The sequence below is a fragment of the Xenopus tropicalis genome, chromosome 6, assembly GCF_000004195.4.
Source record: "Xenopus tropicalis strain Nigerian chromosome 6, UCB_Xtro_10.0, whole genome shotgun sequence".
Classification (NCBI taxonomy): Eukaryota; Metazoa; Chordata; class Amphibia; order Anura; family Pipidae; genus Xenopus; species Xenopus tropicalis.
The window spans coordinates 587,678-598,502 of NC_030682.2; the positions used below are offsets into that span (position 1 = coordinate 587,678).

The 10,825-nt window shown below is 61.4% G+C and overlaps 1 protein-coding gene across 1 annotated transcript; it reads right to left on the reverse strand.

Moving 5' to 3' along the window:
- Positions 1–511: 511 nt before the first annotated feature.
- LOC101733879 (adaptor related protein complex 5 subunit zeta 1) lies at positions 512–3,219 on the reverse strand. The gene is given in 10 exon segments (XM_031904148.1): positions 512–2,107; positions 2,109–2,356; positions 2,359–2,398; positions 2,400–2,590; positions 2,593–2,743; positions 2,745–2,887; positions 2,890–2,931; positions 2,934–3,050; positions 3,053–3,197; positions 3,199–3,219. Coding segments are annotated over 10 exon segments (2,244 nt in total). The 3' UTR covers positions 512–961.
- Between the last annotated feature and the right edge of the window lie 7,606 nt (positions 3,220–10,825).

A 10,825-nucleotide genomic window follows, 5' to 3' on the forward strand; every position in this document is an offset into this window, starting at 1 on the left:
CCCAGCCTGAAGGCCAGTTAGGGGGGGATTTGGGGTGAGTGCTTATTTGTGCCCTGGGTACCCCTGGAACTATAGCAGGGTGACTGTTACCCAATGTTTCTATATATCTGTAACCTTGTTATGGGCTAAGGGGGCCCAGCCTGAAGGCCAGTTAGGGGGGGATTTGGGGTGAGTGCTTATTTGTGCCCTGGGTACCCCTGGAACTATAGCGGGGTGACTGTTACCCCAATGTTTCTATATATCTGTAACCTTGTTATGGGCTAAGGGGGCCCAGCCTGAAGGCCAGTTAGGGGGGGATTTGGGGTGAGTGCTTATTTGTGCCCTGGGTACCCCTGGAACTATAGCGGGGTGACTGTTACCCAAACTGACCCAAGAGAAGGGTCCCGACCCCCCATGATGCTGCCTCCCTAACACCAGATTGCTCCCTGGCTTAAATCATCACTGGGCCCCCACAGGGGCAATAAAGCAGGGTGGGGCTGTTGCATGATACCAGCATATAAAGGGGTTGAAGTCAGGATGCAAATTCATTTATTTTCTGTTTATGCAGACAATGTGGGCACAGCCCCCCTATAAAGGGTAAGTTAAGCTGAAACTAAACATTTCCTATGATGTGTAGAGAAATGCCATTCAGTCTGCAATTTGTCATCATTGGTTGTGGATGAATAAACTCTGCAGTTTGGAACTGAAAATGGTTGCTAGAGCACCACTTACCCTAGCAACCAGGCAGAGGCTTGTAAGACAGTGAGGATAAGTGCTACACATACAAACAACAATCCAGCCCCTAGGGGGCGCCTGAGAGCATTAACATTTCAGTTCAGGGAGAGGCAGAAACCAATAGAAACTAATGGGTGACTGTGGGATTTGAACCCTGAAGGTAAGGTGCTTGGGGTGCAGTGCAAACAGCATGTGATTAGCATGGGGGGTAATTCCTGGGTTCCCCTGGGGCATCTGACAACACCCCTCACCCCGGCACGGAGGTGCCCCCCTTGTGCAAGAGGCAGCTGGAGGCTCGTATGGCCAGGGGCAGCGAGGAGGCCACGTCCCGGTGATAGGCCGGGCTCCTCACGTCGGGGGAGGGCGTCAGGGCAAACTGGGCCACACTGGGCACTTTGAGGAGGTTCATGAGTTCCGTGGCCCTGACACAGATCTGCTCGCTCTCCTCCTCCCCATACGCGGAGATCATGGCCGCGCTCTGCACACACGAGCGCATCTTGGACAGGTACAGAGACACCTTGGGGATGAGGTCCTGGCTACGGGAGGCCAGCTTGGTCAGGGTGGTCATGAGCGTGGTGATGAGGCGCGGAGAGGACTTGGGGGCACCACACGAGCCCCGGGTCTGCGTGATCTCAAACAGCAGGGTCTCCAGAACATCGAAGAAGCGGTTAACCTGCTCCACGGTGCATCTCCGGTCGTACGAGACCGACACAAACTCGCCCACCGCCCACACCACGTGCGTGAAGAGCGGCTCCTTGCTCTCGATGTTGCTCGTGGTGCCCACAAAGTCCAACAGCTCCCGGGACAGTTCCACCACGAGGGCCGGGTGTAGGCGGAACAGGCGGGGAAGCTGCGCGCTCAGGACTCTGTGCACCTCCTCTTTGTACTTAGGCGGATCATAGAGGCGCCCACTGCGCTCAAGCACCGCCAGAACCAGCCGGCCGATCAGTGGCCCATCCGCTACCGTGGCAACTATAGTGAAATACTGGCGGAGCAGGCACGGCACGATCTCTGCGCACTGCGCCACGCGGGGGGAGCCGCTCAGGTCGGCCAGGGCTCGGTGGAGCAAAGAGAGCTGCTCTGGGACGGGACACGTCTCGCTACGCAGGATATACTGAAACACCTCCCGGCACTGCGGGTGTCGGAAAGCCTCGGCGGCGCTGGGCGGGAGCAGAGAATGATCCAAAGCCGCCTTGTCCGAGCCCAAAGGGCAAGAACGTTGCATCTCCAGCGCCGCCGTCACACAGGGCAGGTCCAGCAGGGAATGGAACAAGTCCAGAGCAGACGTGGGGTTAATAAGGGCCGGGAGCAGGGCCACAAACTCTGCCACCAACATGGGGCCGTTCCACGCCAGGAACTTCAGCAGGCCGGGAAAACTGCCCCTAAATGCCCCCCACGTTCTCTGCCAGCACCGCGCTGTTGGCCCGACAGAAGCGCACAAACTGGAAGGCAAAGAGCGGCTTGTGGTACAGCTCGGCCGGCACCTTGGCCAGTAAATGTCTGTACACGGCTTGGGAGCCGGCGCCGGCCACCTCACTGTGGCTGAGGAAGAACTGGGCGAGGGGCAGCAGCGCGGGGGCCAGGGAGGGGTCGGAGCAGAGCCTCCCGGGCAGGTTCTTGAGCAGGGGCAGCGCCCGGTACAGTAGGACACGTCCTGTTTGCAGATAACGTCCAGCAGCGCCACGGGCCTCGGCCAGACACGCCCGTTTGCACCTCCGGGCGTCGCTCCTGCGCAGCGCCTTCCTGTTACTCTGCTCCGCCAGCCGCAGGCAGTACTCCAACGCCTTCTCCCGGAGCCGCTCCGCGGGGGCAACTGGCGGCTGGAGGGCCGAGGAGGCGGATACCATGGAAACCTCCGACCGGTCGTCGCTCGTGCCCCCCCGGAGCCGTGGCGCAGCAGCCAGGGGCGGAGCATGGAGAAGCCCAGTACGTTCAGCCACTGCTCCTCCGAGTAGCGAGCGCCGACGCTCAGCACCGTGAAGAAGTCCATAGCGGGGGTCCCGTCCAACTCCGCCAGGGGGCCGGGCCAGCTTGGCGCGGGGGGAGAAGCTGGGACCCGCCCCCTGGGCATAGCGCAGCCAATCACACAGCTTCTTATTCACCACATTCACCTGCTCCTCTCCAAGCTCCGCCCTCAGCAGCAGGGGTAGGAGGAGCCTCAGGCTGTGCCCTCAGGGGCCCGACCCTCCAGGAACTGCCCAATAGCCAGTAGGTCCCGGGGGAGGGGCACAACTGGCACAATATGGCCGCCCCCACAGCCCGGATTTGGGCGGGGCTACTGTCCGACTCCACCAACCTCTGTAACTTCCCCACAAAGTCGGGATCCAAGTGTCTGGGCCCCCGGCCCCCACTACCAGGTGCAGCCGCCTCAGGCTCTCCAGCACTTCCGCTTCCTGTCCGGCCCGCCCCAACATCGCCCCCGTCCGGCCGCAGAACTTCCGCAGCTCCTCCGGCCCCAACTCCCGGGCCTGGCGCAGCAACCCCCTCCGTGCCCACACTCAGCATGGCGCCCCCGGGACTTCCGCCACTTCCGCTCCCCAACCCACTTCCGCCTATCAGCTGCCCAGCCTACCGGAACTGCCCGCTCAAAGGGGGCGTGGTGAGCTAGTAATGCTGGGAGCCGGGGGTTGGCTGGCAGAGCATCATGGGAAATGTAGTGCAGCTCATCTCTATGTGGGAAACAGATATCCGATACTCAGGGGTAACTGGCAGGGGGGGAACACAAGCTGGGGTAACTGGCAGGGGTGGAACACAAGCTGGGGGTAACTGGCAGGGGTGGAAACACAAGCTGGGGTAACTGGCAGGGGGGGGAACACAAGCTGGGGGTAACTGGCAGGGGGTGGAACACAAGCTGGGGGGTAACTGGCAGGGGGGGAACACAAAGCTGGGGGTAACTGGCCAGGGGTGGAACACAAGCTGGGGTAACTGGTCAGGGGGGGGGAACACAACGCTGGGGGTAACTGGCAGGGGGGGAACACAAGCTGGGGGTAACTGGCAGGGGTGGAACACAAGCTGGGGGTAACTGGCAGGAGTGGAACACAAGCTGGGGTAACTGGCAGGGGTGGAACACAAGCTGGGGTAACTGGCAGGGGGAGAACACAAGCTGGGGGTAACTGGCAGGGGTGGAACAGCAAGCTGGGGTAACTGGCAGGAGTGGAACCACAAGCTGGGGGTAACTGGCAGGGGGAGAACACAAGCTGGGCGGTAACTGGCAGGAGTGGAACACAAGCTGGGGGTAACTGGCAGGAGTGGAAACACAAGCTGGGGTAACTGGCAGGGGTGGAACACAAGCTGGGGTACACTGGCAGGGGGGAGAACACAAGCTGGGGGTAACTGGCAGGGGTGGAACACAAGCTGGGGTAACTGGCAGGAGTGGAACACAAGCTGGGGGTAACTGGCAAGGAGTGGAACACAAGCTGGGGGTAACTGGCAGGGGTGGAACACAAGCTGGGGTAACTGGCAGGGGGGGAACACAAGCTGGGGTAACTGGCAGGGGTGGAACACAAGCTGGGGTAAACTGGCAGGGGTGGAACACAAGCTGGGGTAACTGGCAGGGGTTGGGGGGAACACAAGCTGGGGTAACTGGCAGGGGGGAACACAAGCTGGGGGTAACTGGCAGGGGTGGAACACAAGCTGGGGTAACTGGCAGGAGTGGAACACAAGCTGGGGTAACTGGCAGGAGTGGAACACAAGCTGGGGGTAACTGGCAGGGGTGGAACACAAGCTGGGGTAACTGGCAGGGGGAGAACACAAGCTGGGGGTAACTGGCAGGAGTGGAACACAAAGCTGGGGGTAACTGGCAGGGGGGGAACACAAGCTGGGGTAACTGGCAGGGGGGGAACACAAGCTGGGGGTAACTGGCAGGGGGGGAACACAAGCTGGGGGTAACTGGCAGGGGTGGAACACAAGCTGGGGGTAACTGGCAGGGGGGGAACACAAGCTGGGGGTAACTGGCAGGGGGGGAACACAAGCTGGGGTAACTGGCAGGAGTGGAACACAAGCTGGGGGTAACTGGCAGGGGGGAACACAAGCTGGGGTAACTGGCAGGGGTGGAACACAAGCTGGGGTAACTGGCAGGGGGGGAACACAAGCTGGGTAACTGGCAGGGGGGAACACAAGCTGGGGTAACTGGCAGGAGTGGAACACAAGCTGGGGGTAACTGGCAGGGGGGGAACACAAGCTGGGGTACTGCAGGGGTGGAACACAAGCTGGGGGTAACTGGCAGGGGGGGAACACAAGCTGGGGTAACTGGCAGGGGGGGAACACAAGCTGGGGGTAACTGGGCAGGGGTGGAACACAAGCTGGGGGTAACTGGCAGGGGGGGAACACAAGCTGGGGTAACTGGCAGGGGTGGAACACAAGCTGGGGGTAACTGGCAGGAGTGGAACACAAGCTGGGGGTAACTGGCAGGGGGGGAACACAAGCTGGGGTAACTGGCAGGGTGGAACACAAGCTGGGGTAACTGGCAGGGGGAGAACACAAGCTGGGGGTAACTGGCAGGAGTGGAACACAAGCTGGGGGTAACTGGCAGGAGTGGAACACAAGCTGGGGTAACTGGCAGGGGTGGAACACAAGCTGGGGTAACTGGCAGGGGGAGAAACACAAGCTGGGGGTAACTGGCAGGAGTGGAACACAAGCTGGGGGTAACTGGCAGGGGGGGAACACAAGCTGGGTAACTGGCAGGGGGGGAACACAAGCTGGGGGTAACTGGCAGGGGGGGAACACAAGCTGGGGGTAACTGGCAGGGGTGGAACACAAGCTGGGGGTAACTGGCAGGGGGGGAACACAGCTGGGGGTAACTGGCAGGGGGGGAACAAGCTGGGGTAACTGGCAGGAGTGGAACAAAGCTGGGGTAACTGGCAGGGGGGAACACAAGCTGGGGGTAACTGGCAGGGGGAGTGACACAAGCTGGGGGTAACTGGCAGGGGGGAACACAAGCTGGGGGTAACTGGCAGGGGGGGAACACAAGCTGGGGTAACTGGCAGGGGTGGAACACAAGCTGGGGTAACTGGCAGGGGGAGAACACAAGCTGGGGGTAACTGGCAGGGGTGGAACACAAGCTGGGGGTAACTGGCAGGGGGAACACAAGCTGGGGGTAACTGGCAGGGGGGGAAAACAAGCTGGGGGTAACTGGCAGGGTGGAACACAAGCTGGGGGTAACTGGCAGGGGGGGAAACACAAGCTGGGGGTAACTGGCAGGGGGGGAACACAAGCTGGGGGTAACTGGCAGGGGGGGAACACAAGCTGGGGTAACTGCGGCAGGGGGGGAACACAAGCTGGGGTAACTGGCAGGGTGGAACACAAGCTGGGGTAACTGGCAGGGGGGAACACAAGCTGGGGGTAACTGGCAGGGGGGAACACAAGCTGGGGGTAACTGGCCAGGGGGGGAACACAAGCTGGGGGTAACTGGCAGGGGTGGAACACAAGCTGGGGGGTAACTGGCAGGGGGGGAACACAAGCTGGGGGTAACTGGCAGGGGGGGAACACAAGCTGGGGGTAACTGGCAGGGGTGGAACACAAGCTGGGGTAACTGGCAGGGGGGGAACACAAGCTGGGGGTAACTGCAGGAGTGGAACACAAGCTGGGGGTACTGGCAGGGGGGAACACAAGCTGGGGTAACTGGCAGGGGTGGAACACAAGCTGGGGGTAACTGGCAGGGGGGGAACACAAGCTGGGGTAACTGGCAGGGGGGAACACAAGCTGGGGGTAACTGGCAGGGGGGGAACACAAGCTGGGGGTAACTGGCAGGGGGGAACAAGCTGGGGTAACTGGCAGGGGTGGAACACAAGCTGGGGTAACTGGCAGGAGTGGAACACAAGCTGGGGGTAACTGGCAGGGGTGGAACACAAGCTGGGGGTAACTGGCAGGGGGGGAACACAAGCTGGGGTAACTGGCAAGGGGTGGAACACAAGCTGGGGGTAACTGGCAGGAGTGGAACACAAGCTGGGGTAACTGGCAGGGGGGGAACACAAGCTGGGGGTAACTGGCAGGGGGGGAACACAAGCTGGGGGTAACTGGCAGGGGGGGAACACAAGCTGGGGGTAACTGGCAGGGGTGGAACACAAGCTGGGGGTAACTGGCAGGGGGGAACACAAGCTGGGGGTAACTGGCAGGGGTGGAACACAAGCTGGGGTAACTGGCAGGGGGGGAACACAAGCTGGGGTAACTGGCAGGGGTGGAACACAAGCTGGGGGTAACTGGCAGGGGGGGAACACAAGCTGGGGTAACTGGCAGGGGGGGAACACAAGCTGGGGGTAACTGGCAGGGGTGGAACACAAGCTGGGGGGTAACTGGCAGGGGGGAACACAAGCTGGGGTAACTGGCAGGGGGGGAACACAAGCTGGGGTAACTGGCAGGGGGAACACAAGCTGGGGGTAACTGGCAGGGGGGGAACACAAGCTGGGGGTAACTGGCAGGGGGGAACACAAGCTGGGGGTAACTGGCAGGGGTGGACACAAGCTGGGGGTAACTGGCAGGGGGGGAACACAAGCTGGGGGTAACTGGCAGGGGGGGAACACAAGCTGGGGGTAACTGGCAGGGGTGGAACACAAGCTGGGGTAACTGGCAGGGGGAGAACACAAGCTGGGGGTAACTGGCAGGGGGGAACACAAGCTGGGGGTAACTGGCAGGGGTGGAACACAAGCTGGGGGTAACTGGCAGGGGGAGAACACAAGCTGGGTAACTGGCAGGGGGGGAACACAAGCTGGGGGTAACTGGCAGGGGGAGAACACAAGCTGGGGTAACTGGCAGGGGGGGAACACAAGCTGGGGGTAACTGGCAGGGGTGGAACACAAGCTGGGGGTAACTGGCAGGGGGAGAACACAAGCTGGGGGTAACTGGCAGGGGGGGAACACAAGCTGGGGTAACTGGCAGGGGTGGAACACAAGCTGGGGGTAACTGGCAGGGGTGGAACACAAGCTGGGGTAACTGGCAGGGGTGGAACACAAGCTGGGGTAACTGGCAGGGATGGAACACAAGCTGGGGTAACTGGCAGGGGTGGAACACAAGCTGGGGTAACTGGCAGGGGTGGAAACACAGCTGGGGGTAACTGGCAGGGGTGGAACACAAGCTGGGGGTAACTGGCAGGGGGGAAACACAAGCTGGGGTAACTGGCAGGGGGGAACACAAGCTGGGGGTAACTGGCAGGGGGGAACACAAGCTGGGGGTAACTGGCAGGAGTGGAACACAAGCTGGGGGTAACTGGGCAGGGTGGAACACAAGCTGGGGTAACTGGCAGGGGGGGAACACAAGCTGGGGGTAACTGGCAGGGTGGAACACAAGCTGGGGTAACTGGCAGGAGTGGAACACAAGCTGCTGGGGGTAACTGGCAGGAGTGGAACACAAGCTGGGGTAACTGGCAGGGGGGGACACAAGCTGGGGTAACTGGCAGGGGGGGAACACAAGCTGGGGGTAACTGGCAGGAGTGGAACACAAGCTGGGGTAACTGGCAGGGGTGGAACACAAGCTGGGGTAACTGGCAGGGGGGGAACACAAGCTGGGGTAACTGGCAGGGGGGGAACACAAGCTGGGAGTAACTGGCAGGGGTGGAACACAAGCTGGGGGGTAACTGGCAGGGGGGGAACACAAGCTGGGGTAACTGGCAGGAGTGGAACACAAGCTGGGGTAACTGGCAGGGGTGGAACACAGCTGGGGTAACTGGCAGGGGTGGAACACAAGCTGGGGTAACTGGCAGGAGTGGAACACAAGCTGGGGGTAACTGGCAGGAGTGGAACACAAGCTGGGGGTAACTGGCAGGGGGGGAAACACAAGCTGGGGGTAACTGGCAGGGGGGGAACACAAGCTGGGGGTAACTGGCAGGAGTGGAACACAAGCTGGGGGTAACTGGCAGGAGTGGAACACAAGCTGGGGTAACTGGCAGGGGGGGAACACAAGCTGGGGGTAACTGGCAGGGTGGAACACAAGCTGGGGGTAACTGGCAGGGGTGGAACACAGCTGGGGGTAACTGGCAGGGGGGGAACACAAGCTGGGGGTAACTGGCAGGAGTGGAACACAAGCTGGGGGTAACTGGCAGGGGTGGAACACAAGCTGGGGTAACTGGCAGGGGGGGAAACACAAGCTGGGGTAACTGGCAGGGGTGGAACACAAGCTGGGGTAACTGGCAGGGGGGGAACACAAGCTGGGGGGGTAACTGGCAGGAGTGGAACACAAGCTGGGGTAACTGGCAGGGGGGGAACACAAGCTGGGGGTAACTGGCAGGGGTGGAACACAAGCTGGGGTAACTGGCAGGGGGGGAACACAAGCTGGGGGTAACTGGCAGGAGTGGAACACAAGCGCTGGGGGTAACTGGCAGGGGTGGAACACAAGCTGGGGTAACTGGCAGGGGTGGAACACAAGCTGGGGTAACTGGCAGGAGTGGAACACAAGCTGGGGTAACTGGCAGGGGTGGAACACAAGCTGGGGTAACTGGCAGGGGGGGAACACAAGCTGGGGTAACTGGCAGGGGGGGAACACAAGCTGGGGTAACTGGCAGGGGGGAACACAAGCTGGGGTAACTGGCAGGGGGGAAACACAAGCTGGGGTAACTGGCAGGGGGGGAACACCAAGCTGGGGTAACTGGCAGGAGTGGAACACAAGCTGGGTAACTGGCAGGGGTGGAACACAAGCTGGGGTAACTGGCAGGGGGGAACACAAGCTGGGGGTAACTGGCAGGGGGGGAACACAAGCTGGGGGTAACTGGCAGGGGGGGAACACAAGCTGGGGTAACTGGCAGGGGTGGAACACAAGCTGGGGTAAGTAACTGGCAGGGGGACACAAAGCTGGGGTAACTGGCAGGGGGGGAACAAAGCTGGGGGTAACTGGCAGGGGTGGAAACAAGCTGGGGGTAACTGGCAGGGGGGAACACAAGCTGGGGTAACTGCAGGGGGGGAACACAAGCTGGGGGTAACTGGGCAGGGGTGGAACACAAGCTGGGGGTAACTGGCAGGGGGAAACACAAGCTGGGGGTAACTGGCAGGTAGCGGTGAACCAAGCTGGGGGTAACTGGCAGGGGGGGAACACACAGCTGGGGGTACTGGCAGGGGGGAACACAAGCTGGGGGTAACTGGCAGGGGGGAACACAAGCTGGGGGTAACTGGCAGGGGGGGAACACAAGCGGGGTAACTGGCAGGGGGGGAACACAAGCTGGGGTAACTGGCAGGGGGGGAACACAAGCTGGGGTAACTGGCAGGGGGGAACACAAGCTGGGGGTAACTGGCAGGTGGAAACACAGCTGGGGGTAACTGGCAGGGGGGGAACACAAGCTGGGGTAACTGGCAGGGGGGACACAAGCTGGGGTACTGGCAGGGGTGGAACACAAGCTGGGGGTAACTGGCAGGGTGGAACACAAAGCTGGGGGTAACTGCAGGGGGGGAACACACAGCTGGGGTACTGGCAGGGGGGGAACACAAGCTGGGGGTAACTGGCAGGGGGGGAACACAAGCTGGGGTAACTGGCAGGGGTGGAACAACAAGCTGGGGTAACTGGCAGGGGGGGAAACAAAGCTGGGGGGGGTAACTGGCAGGGGGTGGAACAGGACAGCTGGGGTAACTGGCAGGGGGGGAACAACAAAGCTGGGGGTAACTGGCAGGGGTGGAACACAAGCTGGGGGTAACTGGCCCGGGGGGGGAACAAGCTGGGGGTAACGTGGCAGGGGGGGAACAAAGCTGGGGGTAACTGGCAGGGGTGGAAACACAGCTGGGGGGTAACTGGCAGGGGGGGAACACAGAGCTGGGGTACTGGCAGGGTGGGGGTATGGCAGGGGGGGAAACATGGGAGTATTAAAAAAAAACAAAGCTGGGGGTAACTGGCAGGGGGGAACACACTGGCTGGTACCACTGGGGCAGGGGGGAACACAAGCTGGGGGGTAAACTGGCAGGGGTGGAACACAAGCTGGGGTTACTGGAAGGGGGGAATACAGCTGGGGGTGAACTGGCAGGGGGGGAACACAAAGCTGGGGGTAACCTGGCAGGGGGGAACACAAGCTGGGGGTAACTGGCAGGGTGGATACACAAGCTTGGGGGGTAACTGGCAGGGGGGAACACAAGCTGGGGGGTAACGCAAATGGGACTGAGGGGGGAACACAAGCTGGGGTTAACTGGCAGTGGGTGGAAAA